Consider the following 27877-nt stretch of genomic DNA (forward strand, 5'->3'; position numbering starts at 1 on the left):
GAGTCTGAGTAGAAAATTGCATTTCCTTTTCTGCTACATTTTCAAGTGGAAGCATGATGGCAGAGCAAGTTAAGAGCTGCTTATCCAATTTGAATTATTTTTAATTGTACATCTCCTGCATAAGTAAGAGCAGTTAGCTCCCATAATCAGGAGCTGGAGCAGAGCTCTGGCTTTCATATTCCACTCATGTGAGACAGATGCCATTAAAATTATCCCTAAATCATGATCATCAGCGAAGCATTATGATTTCAGTCTAAGCTTATGCAAAACATGGTAGATTTATTGTGGTAGTGATGACACTCAATGAGCATGTCTCATTTTCACACGAGCATTTATCTATTCCTAAGCAACTCCCCAAAAGTTTTTTTTCCAGACATTTAAAACATATAGAAAGATAGATATCTCTCATACAATTGAAAAAGTTGGCTGTGTTAAGTGGAAATTTAGAAAAAGTTCAACTCTCTGATCTCATTTGTAGTCTTTGCAGGAAATGATAGATGTCATTGACTGAATCATTGTCAGTCAGCTCAGTTAGCTCTCTGTGAAATCTTGTTTGGCTAATTTGTCTTTGGTGATTAGAGTTTTGTATGGAGTAAAGGTGCCAGGTATAATTCTAAAATTGTTTCTTTTTATATGTGCCATATTCATTTCAAATTTAAAGAATCCAGATAAGTGGTTGTGAAGATTTAAGTGTAACAAACAGCTTAATGAAAAACTCAATGGGGAGGGAAAATCATTGGACAAATGACAACCATTAATTGCTTTATAACTTCTACTTAGTTCATAAACGACACAGATCACTTTGAGTAGTATTACTTTGGTTCGCAGAATAAACAGATCATGCACATCTACGTAGGCCAGCAATTTTCACTCTGCAGTCTATCTCTAATTAGACTTTCAGTCACATATTCTTTTTTCAAGACTAATTTTGTTCAGTCAACAGCAACCAGCATTTCTGCAGTGACATTTCATGTCACTTGTTCTGTGAAGACAGAAATAATACCTCACAAAATTGCTTGCACGAGTAGTGATTACAAGTTTTGAAGGAAAATATTGTGGTTTTGTATGTCATGTGATTTTGTATAATGTCATGACCTTCCAATCTGAAAGTTTCTCTGGAGGATGAATACACTGTGGGGGCTTGCATTAATAAGTCACCGTTTAACCTGAAAATTGCAGTACATCAAAATCTACATAGGGGTATAAACTACAGAAATGAGATGAATATCAAACAGTAACTTTGTGAAGAGTGAAGAGTGTGTAGTTTTCTCCAGCAATTGGACTTTTCACATCCACAGTATGACTCTATGACTCCAAAGTAAGATATAATGTAAGGAAATTAATACAATAATAACTCAGATCCTTATACTTCATCTGCTGCTCCGTAACAAAACAATATTCTGACTATTATGCTCTTTTAGGCACGTTGATTGCTTCAGATAATTCTTGTATATCTTAGACCTTTCTCTACCCTGGAGATAGGGCCAATTTTAAGATGCTAAAACAGATTTTGCCATTTGTTTTAAATTTGTTCAGAAAAAACAACCTGCTAAAACCTGTCTGAGATTTGCTAACAAGGAGATGTCAAGAGATACATCTTCACTAATGTGGTATTTCCAGTGTTATACGTACAGTTTATAGTATAACATTTATTTCACCCTTTTGAATTAGTTTTTAGACAGTGACCATATTGAAAATAGTATATCTTACGACTGTACAGTATAGGACAAAGTAACATATCAGAACAAAGAGGACAGAAAAAAATACAGAAACTCAAAAGGTTTCAAATTTGTAATTTGTAATCAAAATCAATGTTCTAATCTGTAATATAGAACATTTATTCATTCAAATGTGTATTCATTACAAGTGTTGTTGATTTGTTCCCATACATTTCATTAAAAGCGCAAACAAATTAATTTACACTGGTACAAGCAAGAGTTGATAGCGAGATACATTTGTAATTAAGGATGTCAAACATCTCTGGTTCTCGAGTTCTCTAGAAAAAACATCTTTTAGTTTGCGTTGTGTACGTGTTACTCTTTTTCTAAAACTCAATTCAAAGTGCAGTAAAATTGGAGATCAGAAAAAATGATGCTTCGTGTGCAAACCTGAGTATGTTTATCTTAAGGACAAGCCATAAAAATGCTGAAAACCCATCAAATTAAATGCTGACCGTTAACTCCAACAGCCAGGAATCACAACCAAAGTGGATGTGAGTCAACTTCAGTGTGGACTGATCATGCTGGCCTCCCAATATTTTGTTAATCACTCAACAGACTCACACAAATGTCACGTCAGTCAAAATCCCAAATATACCTCTCTTATTGATGTACAGTATAACAGATTAAATGTAGATTGCCAGTACTCTTATTCTACATTTCTTTCATTTTCAAGCAACCGTTCAAACATCAAAAGTGTGAGGTTTTATCCTTTTTTCAAAATCCAACTAATTTTGCTCAGTTTGAACTTTTTAACAATTTAAAGAACCTACAATAACATTTAAGTTCTTTAGGTTTTTAGATCTTAGGATCTATGGATATGCTAATGTGGCTCCACCCACATGTCTACACACCAGTAGATGACACCGTCTGGCCTGACTCGACTAATATTGGAGTAACTCGGCAGTACATGTATGAACCAGAGAGTTATTCTCTAAAAGAAGAAAGTAGGTTATACAAGGTCACGTGCAAGTGGAAGTATCAGAAAGGTAATACACGTTCTAACACTTTCAACAATATTAGAAACATTTTTACTTTGGCTTGACAATGTTATCAGCTTATGACCTGATAATATGTTGGCTTCAGCCTGTTCTTTACTCTGAGATTTTTGTTAGCTCATATTTTAAAGACCAATCAGCTAATAGTGATCAGAGTTGATAACTTGTTTGCATAGAATGTGGGACTTGTGGGATTTTCTCATGCAGGTGATACCTGCTTGTATTCAATCAGTTTCAGCTAGATGCAGACAGCTGGTGCTAGGTAGGAGGTCGGCCCAGCTGAGGCTGCTCGCCACTTGCTGGCTACAGCTCAGTGTACCAATAAACGTGAATCTGCAGCAGCACAGAGAGAAAACACATGACAAAATTAACCAATCACCATTTGACGAACATGTCTGATTGAGATGTTACCCAGATAAATAATTGGGACAGTATCAGATTTTATCATTAGTTTTATAGCAAAATCCAGCTGTTTTGGGGGAAATATTCACAAAGTAGCTGCCTGAAAAATTATGACAGCAAACCCATGTCATCTCTGGTATTCTTCAAGTTTCGGTGCAATCTGTTGGTTTCCTTAGCTAGGAAATTGTTTTTTTAAATTGGCTTTGTATGTATGAATTGAACTCATTTTTAATTTAATTGATTGGATGTGACTGGATTATGATTACAATGAATTGGACTCTAATTGGCTTGCCTTGATATGACATTTGTTGGAATTTGGCACTATACAAATAAACTGAATTAAATTTAATTGAATTCATGGAACACTATAATGTCTCCAAATAAATTGAATACACATTTGGTGTTTCACATCTTTAGAGAAGACATGAAGGCTAACAGAACCTGATTTGCCCAATCACATCCACCTCTCTTATGCTAACAACTCCAGACAGCTTGCCCTGGATTCACATTATTTATCAGTTTCTCATTGTAAATATAAAATAGCTGAATAGCTAAAGAAGTGGTGCTCTGCAGATTCAAAGCAGAAGTCCCTCATCATGTAGCTGATTGCTGATCATGCTCAAGATATCTCTTGTAAGATAAAAATATGCCTTATGGACATGTAAACAAAAATTAAAAACTTCATTTTCATCAGAATACTATGACATTTTTGTTGTGTCTGATTGCCTTTTACAGCAAACATTTGTGGTCTGCATTTTTGTAATAGTTAAAACTAAGATTTGTTGTACTTTGGACTGAAATGCCTTGGAATAATGGAACATGAGGACAATCAGACCATCTCACACGCTGCATTAAAAGCATTGCAGGTTTTTTAATTTTTAATTTTATTTCACTTCATTCTATTTTATCTTATTCTTGAACTAATGCACCAAAGTGATGAGATCTTTGTTTTATAGTTTCAAAAAATATTTTTTGATAGTTTAAAAGCTGCAGGCTTCTTCCCTGAGTGTGTCTGATCCATCTTGGTGTGTGTGTGTGCTGGAATTAGGATGGCTCAGGACAGATTAGATAATTATAGACACCTGCTGTCTAAGCGTGGCCTTGTGTTGTCAGGTGTTGCAGCATGAGGTGGACTTGATGCAGCGGAGTGAAAAGACAGAGCAACTTGCACGGAACTGTGTGGGCAAATGTTTTGCCATGTGCTCTTAGTCTGGCATTCCACTCCTTGCTTATGCTCTTAGAACAGCTCAGTAGCTGGAGTCTTCACATGCACTTCAGTGTAACCAGTTTGACAAATTTATGCTTTATAAAGCTGTTAACTGCAGGGGTATATACCTGTTTTTTAAAATTTCTTCAGATTATCACTTGAACAGCTGGGAAAAGCAAAATAAATGCTGTCATAGCCACTCCATATAGCGACTCATTGTAAAATGGTTTATGTTTATGTTTATGTATTTAGCAGACGCTTTTATCCAAAGCAACATACAAATAAAGATATAACAAGTCAGAGGTGACAGAGTAGAGATGGGGTGCAGGCATAGAAGGAAGTGCAGAAAGATAAAATGCGAAGATAGAGGGGGTAGGTAAGTACAGGGTAACAGCTTGGATAGGAGATGCTCTCTGAAGAGCTGGGTTTTCAAGAGTTTCTTCAAGATAGACAGGGACGCCCCTGTTCTAGTAGTGATTATGTCACTCTGTGAGTACAAAGAGGCCGTGGTCACTTCTAGCAACTGAAGTCACTCAATGACAAAACTGGACAAAACAAATTTGCCATTTCAAATAACTCAAACATTAAGACCCTGGTTGCTGCATTTTTTTGCTGCCATATGCTAAGCTTCTGCTTTACTGATTTGAACTCAGTAAAAGTTAACTGTGGTGCAGCAAGAGGGTTCCTGGATTGAATCCCAACTGGGGCCTTTCTATGTAGTTTTCATGCTCTCTCCGAGTATGCCTGGGTTCTGTTTGAGCACTCTGGCTTCCTCCCACAACCCAAAAACTTGCATGTCAGATTAATTGCTGTCTCTAAGTTGACCCTAGGAGTGATTATGAGAATGTATGGTTGTTTGTCTCATTTTTTCCCGTGTGATGGACTGTCCAGGGTATGTCCTGCCTCTCACTCGATGACAGCTGAGAAAGGCTCCAGTTCCCCCTGACCCTGAATAGAAAATGGATGGATGGAATATCATATTACAGATAAATCAATTTGCAGAAACCTCAGTATTGGTTTTGAAAACATCTCAATTTGTAAATGTTTGTATTAGTAACTTTAATAAATGGCCTTATTTGATCTCATTGTTAATGATGTCCCCTGACATAATGATGTCACCTTGGAAACATGGAAATCAGATGATTGTGTCACAACAATCAAAACATAAACTCCGAAAGGGTAGATAAACAAAACAATGTGAAAAAATAAAAGTGAAAGCTACCAACGAGGATTTTCACTCCACTCCCCTGCTAATCTTAGCAGGTTGACTCCACCCTTCTTGTCTGGGAGCCTTGTGTCAGACCTCCACGTTTGTCACTTTACCTCGACACACCTCCCTGCAGCTGAAAGAGCAGACATCTGTGATTGTGGATATACATCAAATGCAGAAGAGAAAGTGATCTGTTGATATTTTTTTAACAACTGAAAGGACTACAGTCTTTTGCAAGATTCTGATTGGATTTACTGCTGTTTGAGCTATGACTTTATTTTTTTCACTGGCACCATTGGCTGTGTAGTAACTTCCCACAAGTGCAGTTTCAGTCCCGAGTAAAATACTTAACAGCTGGTAAGCATTATAAGTAACATGTACTGTTGTGCTTGTAGTCTGTAAAACTCTGCCACTGAAGATTTGCATTCAGAAGAATGTGCTTTGTGAATTCTTGAGTAAATTTCTCACAGAAACTTGCATCATCTGTGATGCAATAGAAGCTGTTGTCTGTTATATCCAGATACATAGATCCTTAGAGGGCATACTGTTGTCAATTCTCCATCTGCAATAAGTCGAGTATGATACCTTTGTTTAAAAGAAGTATTTTTTAAATGTTGCTCTCTGTGCTGTTCTGCCCTTTGACCCTGATGAATCAGCCTCAAATCCATAGATCTTGGTGGAGTGAATTGTGTGTTACTTTTTATGGTAACAGCATTCAACTGGTTACTATCTAACAACTTCTAAACAAATCTCATTTAGTACCACATTGATTAATACAGCATACTTATCAGCATTTTTTATCTTAATTGGTGTCTCCATTTTCTTTTATTTACCATGTGTAAACTAGAAATTTTGGTTTTAAGGCTAAGGTTTTGATGTCAAATTAGTTATGTTCTGCAAAAGTCTTTCAGACAAGTGGTGGTGACACCTTGACTTTTCCTCGGAAGCCCCTTTTCTGTTATGTAACTCAATCACTTGTGCGCTGGGAGGGCTAATTTTATCCTCTTTAAATGGCTTAAGTCTCATTAATGCCAAAGCACCGTGTATCAGACAGGCTTGATTGACTTGGCGGTTGTTTTGTCCTTCTGTGTTCTCTGTTCTCTTTAATGTCTTGTGCTAAAGGAGCTCTTTTCATATACTGAATTATCATATACTTTACTGAATCTGTATAGAAAAATTCAGTATGTTTATAGAGTGAACATATCTGACGCTTTTTCTTGTGTCTGGTGTTCACCACAGGAAGTAATTTTAATGGAGGAAAGGTTTCTGTTAATCTACAAGCTTTGCAAAAAGAAACCTGTATCATTCTGTAATTCTTGCTGTTAAAACTGATGTTCCAGGTGTTCGAGTCGTCAAGGTCAAATTTGTCCAAATGAGTCCAGGGATTCGCTGTTACATAACTGTGTATGTCTATGTACAAGGGATTTAAAGGTCGCTCAGGTGAGAGTTGATCTTTCGTTGAAGAGGCTTTAAGTCAGACCCCAACAAACCTGATGTTCTTGTTGCTTCAGAGACACGATAAGGCTGGAGATAAAGACCTGCGTAGTAAGATGGATGAGCTTGTGATCTGTAATTGGCATTCAGAATCTCCAAGCAATACTTTTTTCAACCTCTGGGGACACCTCTCATAACACCTGAATGCACTAACATCTGAATAAATAAGATTGAATGACACACCATTTAGCACTTACAAGTGTCTATTTTCAAAGTGTGATTGTCCATCCAGGTTCTCATGCAACTTAAATGCAGGACATTGTACTAACATCTGTGATTTAACACAGAACATCTCAAAGTAGCATTATTTTTTATGCAGACAAACAGAAAATAGAACCAGAAGCAAGGAGTAAAAACAGAATAAAACTCGGATCACTTGTGTAAAATGCAAATTATGAATGGGATCAATAAAGATATTGATTCTGTGGTGATTGGTTAGAAATGTCACTTGTAATTATGAAGAGACATGCTGAAACTTTTAAAAATTAGATTTAATCATGTGCATGTGTTTTCATTAACTGACAAATGACACAATAGGAAAAAATCCACCAATACTGATATTTCAGCAAAATGCCACCACGTGACAACTGTACCTTCTTTTTGGCACCGCTTTTCTTTTCTTCTTTACCTCTTCTATTCTCACCTCTTTGAAGTCATCAGTACAGTGCATGTTGGAGCTCCTTGATAAGGTATAGGAGGTTCACATCATCCCCTGAGGGTCTACAACCACTTACTCATGTGCTTTGACCAACCTGTAAGAGTAGATGACACAAGCATTATCCCTCACAGGCTCCCCACCAACATATATGGCTAATTATGTTTGATCTGCAGGGCTGGTGGGACTAAAACTCCTGCGCTCCTTATCATTCCATACGCCCTCCTTTTTTTCATATTTGTGACAATTGCCTTAGCATCATATTACAGTATGATGCTTACTTTGTTCATCTTTTGTGAGTGGCAAAGACAAAAATAATTTAATTACTGAGCATGTCTGCGGCTTTGAAATAAAAAGAATGGAATACATATCTGAGCTTTATCATAGTGTAAATGATACTGTCACTTATTAGTATCAGTTCTTCTTTCTTTACATCTTTTTTAGTGCCAACAAAATGCAGAAGCAAGTGGAGGTCAGGATGGGCGAGAACCACCTGGAGCCAATCGTGAACACCCCCGAGTATCCATGTAGCAGTCTCTGTGATAAGATAATGAAGAACATGGTTCTCACTCTCACAATCCTCGGTAAGTTTGTACTCCTGCCATCATCCTCAATCCACACGCAATCCATTCATCTTCTACTCTCATATATCCTGTTCAGGGACTCAGTGGGGTAGGACGCACAATTTTATACACTACACTGGTTCCACATGATCTGTGGCTCACCAGGAGAGCGGACAGGAGCAGGTGCAAAGATGAAAAACTCTAGTGAAGAGTTAGAGTTCCCAGCATGCTTCAAAGTCTGCACAGGAAGTCAGAGGAACACTCGCATCCTGCTACATATGATCCTGTTTTAATAAAATGTTATTTTACTAATTTGATCAGCTTGTATTCATCATTATGTTCTTCTCCGTTTGAGGGAAGATATCAAAGTTATACATTTGCAATCTAATTCATTCATGAATGATAAATTATTTAGATAGACCTGAATTCTCCTGTAAGGGATGTCATTATTTTAGCTTGTCACAGTGTAAGAATGGTCTGTTTAGACATTATTTTAGAGAAATAACTTGCCAGACAGGCTCAGAGGACTGCGATGGCTTTACGCTAGATAGGTTTTAAGAATCTTGCCATTCTTCTCAGCCAAGATTTTGTTTATTTCTTTAAGCCTCCGCAATAGACTTTAGAATGCAGTCTTTGATAGCTGTCTGAAAAATAAGCTGAAGCACCATTAAACTCCATTTTCTGGAAAAAATCAACTAGCAATCCCTCCAATTCAACAAAAACCCTAAAACTTTCTGTTGAAAGTTGTGTTGTTCTTTCAAACTGTTAAACCAGATGAGAACCAAGAGTTTATCATCAGGCCTTGAATGTGCAATCAGTGGAGAGTACCTGCTGCTGCAGCATGTCCTTGGGCTTTAAGAGGAAACTGGAACATCAGAGCAAAATCTGCCCTCCCATTACAAAAAAACAGCAACTCAACTGAGAGCAACTACAGCCTTTGAAATATCGAGCTTTCTGAGCCACGATTGTGTGCTGCATCAAGCCAAAACATTTTACAAAATACCATTTAAAGATTACATGGTTTACCCCTTCTTTTTGCACTTCATCTTGGTAATCTGGATCATGTTACATTCAAATTGCGCTTTAATACAGTGAAGTAAAAAAAACTTTTAATATTTGGCGTAATATGATTGAGGAAGACGAAAACTATTGCATGCAAATTAGTGCATTGTTTTCATTTAGTTTTTTTTTTTAACTTAATATCTTCTGACAGATGTTGCACAAAAGCAAAAAGAAGAAAATTGACTGGAGATGATTTAATTAGAGTCCTTTGATGGATTGACTTAGTATCTTGTCATATAGATTTTGATCAGTCACACAAACACAGCTGTCACAAAATCTATAAGCATATAAGTACTGGGACTGTGACCTGTTGTTATGTGTAATACGTTTCAAATTAGCATAATCAGATATTTTGTTTGTCACATTTTTATTTTAGACTCAAGTGTGCGCTCATGAGTATTTGCATTTTCTATCACATGTCTCAGTGTGACCTGGCTTTGTCTGATGTGTGCTTTCTCAACTTGACAGGTGTGTTTCTCGGTTCCATTGCGGGAATGCTTCTGCGTCACATATCACCTCTCCCTCCTGACGTTGTAATGATCATTGCCTTCCCCGGAGAGATCCTTATGAGGATGCTAAAGATGCTTATTTTGCCCCTTGTTGTTTCCAGTCTGGTCACAGGTGGGTGAGATGCAGTAAAAGCTGCATACAGTGTGCTGAAATCTGTCCTGAAATGGGGTTGCACAGTACATGTTGTCACCTGGGAGTTTAGTTAAAACAGCAGAAATGAGAGAGTGGGTATATTTTCTTTCTGGCAAACAGAAAATTTTCTTAGATTTTCCTTTTGTGTACGGGTGCATAGTATAGTTGTATGTATTGTTCAAATGAAAAAAGGTGCTGCTGTTTTTCCACAGTGAAAACTATTTTTGGTGAAAAGGTACATGTCCCAAAATGCAACAATAATATTAGATTACATAATGTGTTGGGAACATATCCACTGATATATAATATATATATATACATACCACATACCCCTCTTTATTATACATAACAGTTGTGAAGATTACTCCAGACCTGGTCAAACTAAAAGACTTATTTTGCTGATGTCATAACTTCAAATCAAATTACATTTAAGAAAACTTTGATTGACAGGATTTGGTCTAAATTTTACTTTGAAAAACTTTGTTAATCAACATACAAAACTAGTTTTTTTATACAGCAGGAGTTCTAGAAATTATGTTTCTCAGCTAACGTTGAATAAATTTTGAAGGGAAACATTGTTGATTTAAATGTAAATAGATTGATTCAGATCTATCAAAACGTAAAGTTTTGCAGTAAATCATATTTATTTATACTCATTACCACATAATTAGTATTGTATATCCATTTGTTCCTACTTGGGAAGGAATCATAAGAAATATTTGCAAAAAGTATGTGTTTTTGCAAATTATGTGTAGTGTCTTCACAGACCAAAAAGCACCAGAATGAACAGTTGAGATGATTAGATTTGGTCTTTTTTTCTTTATTAGATTTCTTCCTTTACCATTATTAGTCATTTTTGGAATATTTGGATGTCAGACTTACTCTGTTTTCTTGTTGTGCCGAAAGGACTTGCTGGTTTGGATGCCAAGTCCAGTGGCCGTTTGGGCACCAGGGCCATGGTGTACTACATGTCGACAACGGTAATTGCAGCTGTCCTCGGAGTGATCTTAGTGCTGGTCATTCATCCAGGGAATCCCAAGCTGAAAGCCAATCTCGGACAGGGGAAGAAGAATGATGACGTGTCCAGCATGGATGCCCTCTTTGATCTTATCAGGAATCTTTTCCCAGAAAATCTGGTGCAGTCCTGCTTCCAGCAGGTAGGAGTCTCACAAAAGATTTTCACCCACCACATGATGTCTTTTTCAAATGCAAGCTCCTCCAATGGTTTGTTTTATTCACTCTTTTTAAATTTTTTTTCCAGATCCAGACAGTAATCACCAAAGTACAGGTGCCCTCTAACAGAACCAAAGCACCTCCGCAATTCATAGTTAAGAGGTCGCTTCAGTTCAAGAGTGGGATGAATGTCCTGGGTAGGTAAAAAGTTTGAAAATACACCCACAGTACAACCAAAATAAGATGGCTGTACATTTTTCTGTTTATGTAATAGCAAGAAAGAAAACCCTTCATATTTTGTCAAACTTTAAAAAATATATTTTTTGCTTTATTAGTTGTATTTTTGGAAATAATTGTATGACTAGTTTCCCTGGTTTTGCAAGTGCCATTGAAAATTGTTTTCAATAATTCATTGCCTGTCTTTTACTTTATATATGTATTTCCTGCATGACAAGCATATCCATGATTCAGCGATGTAGACTGAGATTGGTGTCAGAATAGTTCCACAGAGAGTGGAACTAGTCCTTTATTCATACTAAATAAGCATGTTTGTTTTTTGTGTCGTACAGGTTTGATTGGATTCTTTGTTGCTTTTGGAGTGATTATGGGGAAAATGGGAGAGAAAGCCAAGCTAATGTTGGAGTTTTTCAACGTCCTGAATGAGATTGTTATGAAGCTTGTGGGTGCAATTATGTGGTAAGTCCAGTTCTCATCATTATAATGAGACTACTGTAAAAACAAACAAACAAAAACGTAACTGTGTGCACAATGTATCTGTCTTCAGGTACTCTCCTATTGGTATCGCATGCCTCATCTGTGGAAAGATCATCTCCATTGCTGATTTGGAGGTGGTTGCTAGGCAGCTGGGGATGTACATGGTGACTGTGATAGTGGGCCTCGTCATCCACGGAGGCATTTTTCTTCCACTTATCTATTTTGTGATAGTACGAGAAAACCCCTTCACGTTCTTCATGGGAATATTTCAGGCTTGGGTCACAGCCCTCGGAACAGCTTCCAGGTAAGAGGGACTTCTGCTTTTGTTCCTTTTTTAAATGTAGTATGATTCAAAGTCTGAACCTGGCGAGAACAGATAAACCTCTCTAATCAGACTTCCTTCTTCAGTACATTGTATGTGAGTTTTGTGTAGTTTAATACTCAATAAAAGTGTTAAACAAAATGGTAATTAGTATTGTTTCAAGTAGTAGCAACGTAGTTAATTTTAAAGCTCTGGTTCTATTTTGTGAGGTTTATCTTTTCACCAAAAATTATTTTCATTGTGAAAGTCAGCTCCTGACTTTGCCTTAATGTCAGATATCTTACCTTCTTATGTTTTATTAATATAATCAGATACATACTTTCTCCACCTGAGGTGAGCTCAGGTTTTTAAAGCTCCTCCCCGGTCGCTACTCTGCCACCAAAAAACACCAAATTTCAGGCAAAACAAACTAAATAACTGATGAGTCACACCTGTTGTCATCTCCACAAAATTTACACAAACAGGGAATGCATTCTTCCAGAAGTTTGTTATTCATTTCGGAAAGTTAAACTCACGAATGCTTTAGACTACATTACTCAGTTTTATGCAGGCAAATGAATCATTTTGATTTGCAACAAATGCTGCATGTATGATCTGCTAGATGAATTGCTGAATCATACTGTATGTTGTCTGTGACTGTCATCACAAAGCATTTTTTCTTTTTTTTGCCACAGTGCTGGTACCTTGCCTGTCACGTTCCGATGCCTAGAGGAGAACCTTGGCATTGACAAGAGAGTCACACGCTTTGTCCTCCCAGTGGGCGCCACCATCAACATGGATGGCACAGCGCTTTACGAAGCTGTGGCTGCCATCTTCATCGCTCAGATGAATGGGATTGAGCTTGACTGGGGTCAGATAGTTACTGTGAGGTAAGAATGCAGCTACAGAAAGGTTTCGTAGCATTTATGTTCATGGTAAAACTATCAAGACATAAGATAAGATAAATCTTTTTTAGTCCCACAGCAGGGAAATTCACATCACATCACCAAATGATTCTTTAACTGTGTTTTAATTCTACCTTAGCTAAATCACAAATCTCCTTTTGCCAAATCACATCTTGACCCCAATAAATATGCATATTGAAATATGTTTTTAAATCCTTGTATGTTTTTGGTAATTTCACAAAATGTTGTCATTTTGATGAACATAAAGTGATAAAGATGTGTTTGGACTTTAGTTAGGCACTGCACACTCGGATATTTCTGAGTTAGAAGACTTAATCATTAAAATACTTAATTTCTCATAACAAAAATGAAGTGTGAACACTGTTCAAAGTGTGAAAAAGCAGCTTGTGTTTTACCCTCCCATTGAGAGTTGAATTTGTCTCCTATATAGTATGACAGCCACCTTGGCCAGTGTTGGAGCTGCCAGTATCCCCAGTGCTGGACTTGTGACCATGCTTCTGATCCTTACAGCAGTAGGGCTGCCCACTCAGGACATCAGCCTCCTGGTCGCTGTCGACTGGCTGCTGTGAGTTCCATGTCAACACTGTCATGACTATTCAAAACATGGTGGCACGTTCTAACACCATGCAAAAGCTCTAACTTTGATTTCTTCTCTTTGTGTTTGTTTAAACACTTTATGTCTGCCCCTTCTACCTTCTACCTCATTTTTTCAACAAATCCCCTAGTTTAAAAAAATCTAAATCTATTGTCATCTAAATTACATTAAAAGGCTTTAGTAATAATAAGTTTGAAGGCTTTTCACTCAAAGCAAAAGAAGCATCAAAAAAGACTATATTTTAATTTGAATATATTTATTTATAATGGCTAAATTTGTTTTAGTGGTGTACAGATTACGTAAGCCTTGTGTATGGGCGTTGATACGTTTTCTGTGGAATTATTAGAACACTGCTGTTCATTATAACAGATAACTATGTATGTTTGTAAAATGACAAGACTACCACAATAGACACACATCAGCAGTAAATAAACTGCTCCCACTTGTTAGCTAAAACGGGTGGTAAACTAGTGTAAAAAGCTTATATGTGCAACTTGAATGTGCGCATCAAAAAATATTAAGGAAGTTATGAGTGTTACCGGGAATGCATGTTACCATATTCACCACTTTTATTTAGGGGCATGCACACTAATATATGTTGCATCAAACTCAAAATACAACTTTGTTTATTTTTAAGTAGGTTTATTTTGATGCCATGATGCTGCTAGGTCAAAATACTAATGGTTCAAATTTCTAATGAGTGGTAATAGGCAATTCGTCCAAGCTGTTTCTGAATTTCACACAAAAACGTATGGTGACTCCAAAAGAAAAGCGAAGGGCATTGCCAAAATCATCATTTCTAGAACCATGCCACTTTTGAAACAAAAAATTATTATTTTTTTTTTACAGAGACTGTTTTGTTTCTTGTTTCAGTGCTGTAAAAAAAGATGATTTTTCATTTACAGTGATTTCCGTAATCTTTATGCTCTGTTCTTCAACATATAGGGATCGTTTCCGTACCTCTGTTAATGTGGTTGGGGACTCCTATGGAGCAGGTATCGTGTACCACCTTTCCAAAGATGAGCTTGACAGCTTTGATGCCCAACAGGCCCGGATGGATGATTTTGAGATGGCAAAGACTCAATCCTTCTTTGAAAACAACACCAACCAGACTGTATATGCTCACCACAACTCAATCTTGATAGACGACTGCAAGGTACATTTCACATTAACGGACATAGAGACATGCATGTAGAGAACCCCCCACAGCTCTGTGTTTGTCTCTCTTTTTGTGTCTGTGTTCTTTTCTGTGATTTGTGTATTTGTGTCTTTGGTAATAGTAAATGTCATATTTTCATTATTGAAGACATTTTATAAAACATGGTGAAAAAGCTGAATAAATATGTCTATATTTATTTATTCACCTATAGACCATATGAAGAAGCAGTTTTTGTGATACCAGGTTCAACACAAGCAAAGTTTGTTATCTTTATACAGTATTATATTGCCACATGGTTTTAAACATCTTCAAAAAGCCATGAAATCCAAATGAAAGTGTTTATTTCTAAAAAATCAATCATACCCAATGTGTTTTCTTGTGCATTGTTATATATTTAATTTGTATTTTGTCGTGCTATGTCCTTTTTTTTCTTTCTTTTTTGCATAATTAATTGGACATGTATTTATGGCAGCCCTAACCAAATTACAGTTTTCAATAATTGGACATCCTGTCAAGGAATTTGTTTGTAGATAGTGGTATACATAAAGACTGCTGATTCACCATATGTCATCCAAAGTGATGCACTACATTCATGAAATGCCTGTCTCAGATCCTTTCCTGTAGCAAATTCTTTTACACAAACAGCAAAGTTTTGTTGATATTTCACTGCCTCTTTAATGAGTATGAGTATTGTAATTCGGTTGGGGAGAGAATCCATAAAATACATGGCCAACTCAGGAGAACTATAAAAATGTTCTCATTGAATGTAAGTAATAAAGTACAATGTCATGTTAACGCAGTCACTCTAACAGTCTATCAGTGTATGATATGACATGTTTCTTTATATTTGGGGATTCACACACAAATTAGCCCCAAGGTCAATGGCCTGTATGTAATGAAGCAATGGCTTCTCTGCTCCCAACCTCTGAACCTCTCTTAATGATGGTGCCTTGGCCTAAATAGTTAGATGTTCTTGATAATTGCTTACAGGTCACCATGGGCAAAAATGGCAACACTCCAGAGTTCTCTCTTGTTGAGGAAGAACCATGGAAATTCGGGTAAAGCAGATTCAGATGCCGCAGCACCTTACCCTGAGTTTCACCAGCTTTAACTTTCTGCGGACACAACTAAAAGGAAAAAAATAGAAAAAAGAAAATAAGAATCACATTTACGTGGACACAGAGTGAAGAAAGGCCAACACTGAAGGGTAACTGTACTGCGAGAACAAGCCGTCGGCCAGTCACTCAAAGAATTCTGTTACCCATCTGGGTAGCCACTGGAGCAAATCTTGTATTAGCACCTTGTATAATATCTTGCACTGTACGGAGTACATAAAAAACTGTAATGATTGTGCATTCCATGCCCTTCTACAGAAGAATCAAACTGATGACACTCAGGGCCTTACTTGTGGCTGCTGCATGCTTTTTGTCCTTTCAACAAAGACACTTTTCTCTATTTTGCAATGATTTATTTCAAACTGGGCTAATCTAATTAATCCTTCTGACAGGCTTCACTTCATTACTGATTAGTTGTCACTATCAACAGTGTAATTGTGATTTCTGAAACGCTCTGTCTTCCTGTACTGTAAACTGAGAAAAACACGTGAAGTGCAGGACAGTTAAGTATTGCTTTACCTTTGACTATTTGACTTATGGGATTACACCCTAATGTCATGCACATGGTCAAGCCTAAGAAGCAAAGCTTAGGAGTTAAGTAAAGGAGTGGCCTCTAAAAGAACAGAATGTGTTGCAGAGAGTAAAGCTCAAAATAAAACTCATGAGGGGTGCCCTCCTAGTTACTGTATTTACCTAATCTTTTATTTATTTATCTATTTGCTTTTTTATGTATGCTCTTTTATGAGTGAAGCACTGAGTGTCTGTTTGCCTGTGTCCTGGAAATTGTGTGTGATCATTATGTGTGCTCCTGGGGTGAAGAGGGGAAGATTAACAAAGAAAAGAAAGCTGCCGGTTCATTAAGAGAAAACAGGAGAGGATTGTCTCTTAATCTCTCAGCAGGCTTGTGCTTTGTTCTGTGTTTTACTTCAAACTGTTTATTTATTTAATATATGACAACCTTGCCTTGAAGATGTCACCTGCAGAGTGCAGTCACTACAATGAAAAAAACATTTCTGGACAAAAATCTTCAATAATTTCTATAGAATATTAAGATTCCAATCTTAGCAGATCCAAAAATATAGAAGCCCCACCTTCCAATTTTGCTGTATTCTAAGTGAGGGTGGCTGGGCCTTCCCCACAAGATGTTATTTAGATTTTGTAGAGTTTGCACAGCAGATTTGCATATAAATAACAAGCTTGTAATTGAATCTAGAGTTAATTAGATATGGTCACGTCTGTTTAGCAAGTGCACACTAAATTCTGCCTCCAGCACTCGCATAAATCTGACGCTGCAACAACAAGGTCACTGGATATTGTTTTTACATGTTTTTGAGTTTCACGGGGTAGAAATTCTTTCAGAATATAGGTGAAAACTGGATTATTTATCTCTCTTTCATACAAGCAACAGCTTGTATTTTCATGATTAAAGTGCCTGCTTGCACTTTGTGTATATACTCTCTTTAGATAACTGTACAAATCAAATGTATAGAATTGATATTTTTGTCATCATAATTGTTTTTACTATGTTAAATGTTTATATAAAGACTATACATATGAATATATATATGAATATATATATACATATATACAGTACTTAACAATCTTAGTACTATTTGGGTTTTTTCTGTTATGGGCCTGTAGGTGTATCAACAGGTTGTGAACTTTGGGAAATTTGTATGTAACAAATGCATGAGGTGTATCTCTTGTTTCTTAATGATTTCCAAGGGATGCATCACAACATTTCTTTATCTTGAGTTATTCTTGTGATCCATCCCTTGCACATCTGGCTATTTAGAGTAAAGTTTTGAGACCATGAGGGTGACTTTGGTGTGCAAGAATATTGGTGTTGGCAGCTACAATATGTCCACACATTAAAACTTCACAACCCATTCAGTGTGTGGCTTTGCCACCTAGAAAAAAGAGTTTTCCTCATGAATATGGAGCATACCCTGATCTATTTAGAAATCCCATTATTTATTGATTACATCACGTTCCCATATGTTTTATTTGTTCTGTTAGAAAATATTCCTAGTCAACTGACCTAGTGTGGTGTTTTCTATGACTCTGTGAAATTTTAGGCGATAAAACTGATTCTTTGTTTTTTATCTTTTGTTTTGATTCTGTCAGTCCATGAATGTATTAAACATTTTTCTTGTGTCTGACACCCCTGTTGCAGAACTGTGTTGACTTTGACTGATTAAATGCAAGTAGACTTGAATGGGCTTCTACATCATAAATTATCCCAAACACAAAACTCTTTGTCCAGAAAATGGACTCGAAGTGGGTAAATGTTTTAATACTTGTGTGTAAATATTAAAATGAAACACAAATAAATGTTTGTTGATGAGCTGCTGTTGTGTTTATTCCTAGTAAAACATGGGATGCGATGAAGCAATTGAACATCCAATAAGTGCATTTTACAACATTTCAAGTGCTGTGTGGGTGTCAAGAAGAGCTATTGAGTTAGCAGGCTGAGTACTCTCTTTAGTACTCTGAGCTTCTATAATGAGAAAGTGAAAACAACAGAGCTTAATGTAAGTTACGCTTCTTAACACAATCTTCGATAAGATTATTACAAAGATAAAACAATATTACAACAACAATATACTTTAAAAAATACATTTTAACTGCACTCATCACAGAATATTTTCTTTTGTCCACTAAGAGTTCTGTCAATTTAAACAAAAACCTTAAGAATTACTTATAATATATATATATATATATATACATAAAAAAATTGGGGAAAAAAACTGGGAAAACTTTCCTGTTCCATTTGAATTGAAATAAATTACATTTTTACCTGACCAGTTTTCTGTCTCACTAATAACAAAAATTTTTAAATGGAAATAAATATTGTACCCTTAACGTAAATGTCTAGTAAGAACTGTTGAGAGTCAGTAGGACATAAACAGACAATTGTCCCTGTAAGACAAGACTAAGAGCTCTGAAATTTCACATGAAATTTCTGCTCAACTATCTGCACAATTTTCTTTCTCTAATCAAATTAATCTGCTTCAAACACAGACTTATGGTTCTCTGATAAGTCAAGTCTTCAGAGGGTCTGCCTCTGAACCTCAGTCAGATGAAAATGCGCCTGGAAGATCCTCCACGGATAAAACTGTATACTCTGCTTCCTTTCCATTCTCGCGGGGCTGTTCTTTGTGTAGGAAGGTCTGCATCTCTAGCTCCCTCATCTGGTTAGAGGAGTTAGTTTTGGTCTCATCCCTTGGTTCCTTTTTTGGCCCATTCCACCTGCACAATGAGCAACAGCAATTACTAAATTAAACCCTTAAAGAAGTTACAAAAATACTGCTTTATACCAACATTCCAGTCTTACTTGTCTCTGGTAGCAATGGCAGCACAGAGCATGATTAGTGCTGCAAGACCAACAATGAATCCCAGGATGATGATCCAATCTGGACATATGGGAGAGTAGTTGTTATTTAAAATAAATATCTTAACCCAGAGTTTAATCATATGGAAATGTTTTTTATGATTTATTTTCTAGACTCACCAGGTGTGCTGTGTCCTGATTCTGACAGTTTCCCTGCTAAAGAGATATAAAAAAAAACAACAACAAAAGATCACACACAGCTCTTTTACAGCCAAGAATAAAAAGATTGTAACAGTTGTATTGGTTGCAAATTTAACTTGTGGTCATAAACAGAACATTTACCCATCGGATGTTGAACTTGTTTTGTTGCCTTTTCAGTAGTTTCTGTTTTGGAAGCAGTCAACAAGGTACTTGCAGCATTATTTATCCTCTCTTTAGGTTCAGAATCTTCAGATGCTGAACCAGAAACACTGAGTGTTGTATATTCTCCACCTCTAAACTCCTTAGTTGTGGTAAGTGTGGGATCAGTACTTCCCTCAGTCATGAAATCACTGAAGTGGTTCACAGATGTCTGAGTGGTTGTGGATATTTCAGGTGATTCACCTATGGGAGGATAAAAAATCCTGTTCATCATGGACTCTTTTGGAGAGGTAGAGCTCTGAGCAGGTGAGTTACTTAGAGTTGCAGAATCTCCACCTCCAAATTCTATAGTTGTGGCAGGTGAGGAATCAGCACTTCCCTCAGTCATAAAGGCACTTCCCTCAGTCATAAAGGCACTTCCCTCAGTCATAAAGTCACTGAAGTGGTTCACAGACGTCTGAGTGGTTGTGGATATTTCAGGTGATTCACCTGTGGGAGGATAAAAGATCCTGTTCATCATGGACTCTTCTGGAGAGGTAGAACTCTGAGCAGGTGAACTACTTAGAGCTGTAGAATCTCCACTTTCAAACTCAGTGGCTGGAGCAAACGAGGACTTAGCACCACCTTCAGTCATGCTATCTGTGGATGGCTGCTGAGGTGCTTGAATGGTTGCATTTATTTTAGGTCCCTCAGTTGAAGGTGAATGGATTAAATAGTGAGGGATGAGAAACCCGTCCGTAATGGCCTCTTGGATAACGTCCACCTTTGGTTCGGCAGGGATCTGGGTGGCAACTAGGACAAAGAGAAAAATCCATGGATCAACTTAAGTATTTACCAACCAGCCCTGACATGAGTGTAAAGGAAAGTTACTGAGCTCCTTTGATGTATTACTACTGTACAATGCAGAGCCTACTTTCTTCGCCAAAATTTCTTGTGTTAGCTTGTTTTGCAGTCTGCTTTGATAAGGTATGAGAGAGAGAGTAATGATTAACCTGTGTGACTAATCATCAGTTAACAAAAGAGAGGCGCACCTAATAAAATCATCAGTTACAATATTTGACACACCTATTACATCAGAGCAACAATGACTGATACTGATTGAGGAAACAATAGGACTAATTAAGCAATGGCTTTATCATAGATTGTTTGTAAATGCTCATTTTTTAGACCATTTAAATGTAAGTTGTATCTTGATTGTGGATTTTGTGTTTCATTTATGTATGTCATTGCTCATTAGAATAATAAGTGATGCTAATAAAGCATTTAGCATTGAGTGGAGCTTTGAGGTTTATGTCCATTTTATGCTACTTTAGCTCCATTATATATCAAATATTGCAAATAGTGAGTTTGCAAAATACAATACGTTGTTATCCAACTTTCAAGTGATTTCCAGCCTATTTGACAAAGTCCCACCCACAACTGTTTATGAGCTGCTCTAACTACAAAGGTTTTCCCTATTTATTTACTTATGTATTTAGAAGACACTTTTATCCAAAGCGACTTACACTGGTAGGCGGGTAGAGTAAGGGGGTCTTGCCTAAGGACCCCTACTGGAGGTAATAACTTTCATGCAGGGGATTTGAACCCAGGTCACCCACAACATGTCCCTCACCATGTTGTTCTGTTTCAATTGTTGTTCAGGGCCCAATAACTTGAATTCTACAATATTTCAGTGAATAAAAGCAAAGATCAGAGCACTGTTGCAAGAATAATAATTTTTTTCTTTTTATCAGACAATTTTATACAGGATAATGCTATAATTGTGTGCTTACACTGATAATGCAGAAAATAAATTGAATAGTATGATTTAAAATATCTTTTTACTTTATATTTTATGACAATTACCTGATAATACTTATTGTGTATGTACTAAAAGAGTTGTCATTACAGACCTTTTTCACTATTAACTACAATGAAAAGTAACCTAGGTTGATTTAAAAGATGTCTAGAGAGAAAGGCCCTAAGAATTAAATCAAATATCTCCACTCGCATTTCTGCTCAGTCATTCTCAGATCAGGTGTTTCCCCCTATGAAGTTACCAGTTGTTTAAACTGGTGGAACAGCTATTTGCTGATCTTTGGTTTCACCATATTGCACATAAAAGCATTAATGCACCTCTTGGATTAGCTCACAACACTTAACAAAGAACTATGTGTGCACTCTGGAGGTGCCAGGGAGGTCTGCCCACTAACAATGAAATACGACTCTTATAGAAAAAGTTAGACCTGAAACATAGAGCATCTTAGGTGGCAGCAAGGTAAGTGCTGACTCACAGCGTATGAAAATGATGGAAACTTCAGGTATCTGCATCAAAATTGACTTTATTGTCTAAGAACACATCGCCACATCTTTATAAGCCCCCCAAGTTATTAAAAGTGTTTAAAAAATAGTAAAATGTTAAAATCATGTAACTTTTCTTTAAAATGCCACTTACTATTAACAGGTGTTGAATGGACAGCTGCAAGAAGTCCGAGAAAAAACAAATGAAGAATCCTCATCTTCATGATGTGAATGGAGCCACAGGCTTCAGTTATACAGCAAGCTGAAACGAATTCACTCTCTGAATTCTAAGATGTGTAACACATGAATCACGGCTTTGCCTTTTATACACAACAAAGGGCAGGTATCACGTCATTAGAGGCAGGCACACCTGTTAACGCACCCACATCCTCATACTCTTTCTCACGCTTTTTTCCCCTTCTTCTTCAGGCACAGCGCAACAATATGCAAAGGACACAGATAGAAAAAATTATTTTCTTATTTGGCAGTTTCCGTCAGTTGAAGTAGCTCCTATTCAATTGACAATGAATGTCCCAGATGAGGCTGTAAATCTTTGCCATCATTTATACTTAGATTTTTTTCATAATTAAAATCAAATGTATTTATTCAAAGGACAGTTTTAAAAGAGCCAAAACTGCTACTTATTCTCATGGCAAAAGGAAGCAGGAAAAAAATACTATTTTCTTAGTAGTATTTCCTGGATCTCATGTTTAGAAGGAACGAAGTTTAAAACAGAAAAAGGTAGACTTGAAAGAACAAACTTTATCAGATATCAAAAACAGAAGAATATGAGAAGAGAAAAAGCGAACAGGAACTACATAAGTGCACTTAGAATACTGTGAATAATCATACTATATGGTAAGTGGGAAAGCACTCCTAATTTTAATTTTTCAAAGTCAGAGTCTCAGAAAAATTCAACTTTACTAACTTCCTCCTTTTCTGCCTGTCCTTTTTTGTTCGTATGAATAAAGGAATGAGAGACATCCTCACTTGTTGACAATTATTTAATTAGATGAATAGATCTAATACATAATTACGATAAAGTCAAGAATTATATTTGAATTGTAAAAAATACTGAGAATTAAAATCTGGTAGAGGTTACCAAAGTTTTCCTTTGTTGGAAAGGGGTATAAGATAAGATCATCTGCTTTCATGTCTGTAGTGACAGGTAAGAATCATAAAACAAATCAAAGCTCCAGATAATCAATGATGAATTGTTATGGAATGCAACTTAAGCTGCATTTTAATTATGGGAAACATACACTGTGAAACAGTGTTCACGGAAACAGACACTGTCTGTGGCCGACATTCATTGGAATCGACTCAAGATCACATTATCTTGCATAAATTATGCGCGGTTCTGGAAACACATGAAACAACACACCCTTTTTTTATGCTTCCTTATCATTCCATCCTTCACCATTCCCATGCAACAGAAAAAGAGCCTCTTTTTTGGCTTTGTTTCAAACTTGTAAGCAACAATTTTTGACTTAGCTATAAAAGTTTTACCACAAACTCAGCTCAGTGTCTTCTCCCTGCAGGTAGTGTGTACTGTATACTGTATAATAGCTGTTATGACACGCTGGTATTTGACGAAATTGATGCGTCACTGCAGAGCTGTAGCCTTGGGTCACCTGGCAGATTCACAAAGTTGCGACATTCGTCATGAATTACTCAGCATGTGGGGGTGAGCTCTTGTCCGAGCTTGTCTTCCACACCCAGCACAAGCTCATTTCTGTCACTGTTAAGAATGGAATTTTACAGCACATTAGCTGTGATGCACAACAGGAATAACTGCAGGGCTTAAATACAAATCTTGTCTTCAGAAGAGTGCAATAGTAAGTCACTGCGAGTGATTCAGCATCCCAATTATTGTCACAATATGGTTGTCTAGAGAGAGTGTAGGTCACGGAAGAGATTCTGCAAGATATACAATGGAAGAAATTAAATCCTATGAGACTAAATGTCCAGAGGTCAAGCCAGTTGACCTTTCCATATGTTATCCCCACCAATCAGTCATAACTTCATCACCACCTTTTTTCCACAGGCCTGATCCATGAACGCATGGACTCCACCAGGCTCTGAAAGTATAATGTGGTAACTGGCACCAAGCCAGCACATTCTCTAAGTCCTGTAAGTTTCATGGACTAGATTTATTCATCCAGCAAAGCACACAGGTGGTCAATTGAATTGAGAATCTGGAGAAATTCATATCCAAGTCATTCTTTCATTCCATTTCCATTCTTATTTTATTCAATTCACGGTTGAGGGGTCGGTTGGGTTTATCCCAGCTACCATCAGACATAGACAAACATGACCTGACAACAATGCACACTCACACTCACTCCTGAGGTCAATTAAAAAAATAAAACATTCTAAGTACCTGGAGAAAACACAGTCTTGCTACGGCGGTGAAGCTGCAAACTTCACATAGAAAGACTCCAACTGAGATTTGCATGGGGATCCTTATCCTGTGAGATGACAATACTAACTAGAAAAAGCTGTTCCTGCGAAACAGCAGTGAGAATGCTTATTAGCTGAATGGGGACAGCTGACCATGCTCAAAAAGTTGAAAATAGTGAAAATTTAGCAGAAAACCAGTTGCTGAAATCTGGGTTGAAAGAATTTGAAGATTGAGCATTTGAACATTGGAATGACTTGAACTTACTGGAAAAAAGGCAGAATTGATTAAATGTCTTATAAAAAAGTTACAAGACCTAGCAGAAAAAATGAAGGTTTAAAGAAGGAGATGTGAGATGAATTCTGTTCATAATGCAGACAAATGTGAATGTTTAAGCCACCTGAAGCTAGATGAAGGCATAAAAGTACAGGAAAGAGAAGAAAAATGCTAAACTAAAAGGGAAAAAGACCAGAAAGATTACAAACAATGCAGGAAAATGTGAATATTTAGCAGAAAATGATTTGCTGGAGTTTCAAAAGGCCTTAAATGTATGTTTGAAAGGACCTGGAGCAAGATGAAGGCAGAGAAGTACAGCAAAGAGAAGAAAAATGCAAAAAGGACTGGCAGTTGGAAGATGCTAAGATGCTAGTTGGAGAGACCTGCTAATTGCCAGTCAAGCATTAAATATTGCAAATCCAGTCTGAATACCAATACCTTGCCTTGCACCCATTATAATAAGTATGAACAATAGTAATATATGGGCCTTGCCTTTGGCATTGGCACCCATAACTAAACAAGAAGTTGCTGAAATCCTGGTTGAAGCAGTGAAGGTGAAATTAAAATAGTGGAATCATTGAAACCTTTTGGAAAAAAATGCAGAAGTCTTAGTTGAAAAAGTTGAAAGGCTAAAAACAACAGAAAGATTTAAAGTATTTAATTTTTTGTGGAAAGATGTGCAGTTAGTTATGTAAAATATTGCTAAAAATGTTAAATATTAGTAGAAAGTCATTTGCTGCAGTTTCAAAAGGCCTGGAATGTATTTTTGAAAGGGCCTGGAGCTAGATGAAGGCAGAGAAGTAGAGCAAAGAGAAGAACAATGCCAAGCTAAAAGGGAAAAAAATCAGAAAGATGACAAAAAATGCAGGAAAATGTCAATATTTAGTGTGAATATTGTGCTGTGATGGCTGAGAGACAGATAACATCATGTTACATTGCATTAGGAGCACATATAACACAGGCTGGCGTAAAGCTTTTACAATAGGGCAGCCATGTTGAGTCTGGCCTCCTCATTAGTTGCTATCGGCAACAGCTGCACGTGCCCACTGACAAATCTGATTATTCTGATCTTGTGTAAGGTTTGTTTTTTATGGCAGTTTTAAAATGAGTCTTTCACACTGATTTCATTGCTCGGCCTGTTTATAATGGAAAAGTATGGGAGCTGGAGTGCGCCTCTCTGCGCTTAGAGGGGATTTGTGCGAAATCTGTGAGGCCAAGCTCAATGAGAGTGACTTTGTGTGAAAGAGGACTGAAATACCTACGTTTTGATGTATAATTTGTCTAGATCAGGCAGACATTTTGGACGTGAGAGGCATTTGTTCGAGAAACCTTTTTTTAAAGATTTTTAGAGTGGGGGTTAGAGTGTGAGCGACATGAGACGACCTCCTCTGGACACCTAAAACGTAAATTGCTGTTGTGTCAAAGCTGTATAAGCTATCGACAAGCCCTTTACCACAGTTAAAGTTGAGTCTTTCTTGTCACATATAAACTTTAAATGATGTCTCTGTGATACCGTATGGCTGAGTTATGAGCCCTATTTTCATGCATAAAGATCAAGAAGGAGCCAGACTTTTCTTGTTTTTTAAACTCTCATATTTCAAAATTGGCTTAATATTTGAAAAAGCTGAATCATTTGGTAATAGCTGAATGTCTTGTGAACATTTTAAAGTTTGAATGGTGTCTCTAGCTGAACGTATGCTCAACTAGTTAGGTTGGAAAGAGGAGGAAGTTTTTGAAGAGTTGAAAGAAATTTCCATTCATTTGAATTAGGAAAAAAGTTGAATAGAAGTTGAATAGTTTAAAAAGTGTAAAAGATATCAACACCAAAGGTTAAAGCAGAAATCTCCTGAACAAGCTGAACGTTTTGATACCAAAATTGTTGAAATCGGTGAAAGATTGCAGGAGTAGTTAAGCTCCAAAAAATGGTGGAATAATAATGATAAAGGGAAACAGGAAAACAATAGTGAGAATGCCTTAAAGCATTCTCACAATTACAACACCGGGCAGCGCTTGCACCAAAGTGAACACCTCAAACTCATTGTTGAACCATTTTTGCACAGTGGCAGGACACAATATCTTTCTGAAAGAGGTCACCGTTAATCGATGTAGGGGTGTAGCTGGGCAGTAACAAGTAAAATGTCAAAGTGACATCTAAAGGAATAGGACGCAAGATTTCACAGCCTGACATTGTCCAAAACATAACATTGGTCCCTCTTGCTTGCCTATTCCCCACAGAGCATCCTGGTGTCATGTTATTACCCAGGTAAAGTTCACACATAGACCCAGCTGCCCACATGATGTAATAGAAAATGTTGATTTGACCTGATCACTTTCTTCCATTGGTCCCTGTTCCAGTTTTGATGCTCACTTACTGACACTGGTCGGTGCAGGCAAAAATTAGTTGCACTGTGCTTTCAGTCACATTAACAAACTTGAGCTTTTTCAGAAATTTAAGCTACAGTTTCTATTCTATTGGATCGGATGACATGGGCCTGTCTTTGTTACCCTTGGGCATCAGTACGTTTCGTTTTCGATTCAACAATTTTCGGTCTTGTAAAAATACTTTCTGGGAGTTAAACAAATGAACTGCTTCAGTGGATGGGAATAAGCTACCACAAAACGAAAGTTAAAAGTTGTTCATTACATAAGGTACATTCTTCCGTATCATGTTACGATGGCTGGATAGCAGCCTGTTTTGATTTGCCAGCTTACCCCATATTGCATTCCAGCAAAAAGAGGGAAAACTGTTTACCTGGAGGGTATATGATAGTCATTGCAGTAAATTATACATGTTTTGCGTCAACATATAACCTTTCAAAGGGTACAATGACATAAAGAAGAACAGACCTATGTTCTTACTGTTTTGAAAAAAAAGAACAGTTAGCAGGGGTTAAACTGGGTTTTGTGAGGAAGAGGAGCTTTTATCACTTTTTATCACAATAAAAATGTATCATTTTTAGTAGAAATAGGTTTTCTTGAAAACCGTTGTCATGGATAGTCCTGAGTAACAAGAAGATTTGTATCCTAAAAGCAATGCTGCAGTTACATTTTTATAAATGCTCTGTTTACCTCGGTATATATTATCATTTTCATTAAAGTGATGAGTGGGGTAACATGGAAGATCCTGTAAATATAATTAGAATTATTTTTGATCTTCATGATGATCTTCAACAAAAAATGCATTTTTTTTACCATCAAGCTGACAGCTTGCTTTTTAAATCTATTTATTGACTTAAATGATGAGGAAGGTGTATTCTTCTACATACTACTGAATTTAAGCACCAAAATTTAA

General features: G+C 36.9%; 2 protein-coding genes across 2 annotated transcripts; one reads left to right on the top strand and one right to left on the bottom strand.

Annotated features, from left to right (window-relative positions):
* Positions 1–3521: 3521 nt before the first annotated feature.
* On the top strand, positions 3522–17445 carry LOC140301517 (excitatory amino acid transporter 2-like). The gene is made up of 11 exons (XM_072379995.1): positions 3522–3547; positions 8126–8268; positions 9778–9930; positions 10858–11108; positions 11213–11321; positions 11694–11820; positions 11909–12142; positions 12835–13029; positions 13496–13630; positions 14606–14816; positions 15810–17445. The coding sequence occupies exons 1-11, from the start codon at positions 3543–3545 to the stop codon at positions 15879–15881; spliced, it is 1635 nt and encodes a 544-aa protein (XP_072236096.1). The 5' UTR covers positions 3522–3542; the 3' UTR covers positions 15882–17445.
* An 825-nt stretch (positions 17446–18270) lies between these two features.
* On the bottom strand, positions 18271–20037 carry cd44a (CD44 molecule (IN blood group) a). The gene is made up of 5 exons (XM_072381156.1): positions 19845–20037; positions 19611–19742; positions 19449–19484; positions 19272–19350; positions 18271–19186 (listed from the first exon to the last, which is right to left on the bottom strand). Exons 1-5 carry the CDS (start codon positions 20035–20037, stop codon positions 19009–19011), a joined length of 618 nt encoding a protein of 205 aa, XP_072237257.1. The 3' UTR covers positions 18271–19008.
* Between the last annotated feature and the right edge of the window lie 7840 nt (positions 20038–27877).

The sequence above is a fragment of the Leuresthes tenuis genome, unplaced genomic scaffold, assembly GCF_036924035.1.
Source record: "Leuresthes tenuis unplaced genomic scaffold, fLeuTen1.0.hap1 SCAF_2, whole genome shotgun sequence".
NCBI classification, from domain to species: Eukaryota; Metazoa; Chordata; class Actinopteri; order Atheriniformes; family Atherinopsidae; genus Leuresthes; species Leuresthes tenuis.

What these genes read in the sequence shown, in the direction of transcription:
- LOC140301517 (XM_072379995.1), top strand. An exon ending in TCTCACTCTCACAATCCTCG is followed by an intron (nt 8,269 to 9,777) that starts GTAAGTTTGTAC and finishes TCAACTTGACAG; the next exon opens with GTGTGTTTCTCGGTTCCATT. An exon ending in GGTCAGATAGTTACTGTGAG is followed by an intron (nt 13,030 to 13,495) that starts GTAAGAATGCAG and finishes TCTCCTATATAG; the next exon opens with TATGACAGCCACCTTGGCCA.
- cd44a (XM_072381156.1), bottom strand. Translation starts at nt 20,037, where the DNA reads ATGACTGAGGGAAGTGCCTTTATGACTGAGGGAAGTGCTGATTCCTCA. An exon ending in ACCTGAAATATCCACAACCA is followed by an intron (nt 19,743 to 19,844) that starts CTCAGACATCTG and finishes AATATACAACAC; the next exon opens with TCAGTGTTTCTGGTTCAGCA. An exon ending in ATCAGGACACAGCACACCTG is followed by an intron (nt 19,351 to 19,448) that starts GTGAGTCTAGAA and finishes CCATATGTCCAG; the next exon opens with ATTGGATCATCATCCTGGGA.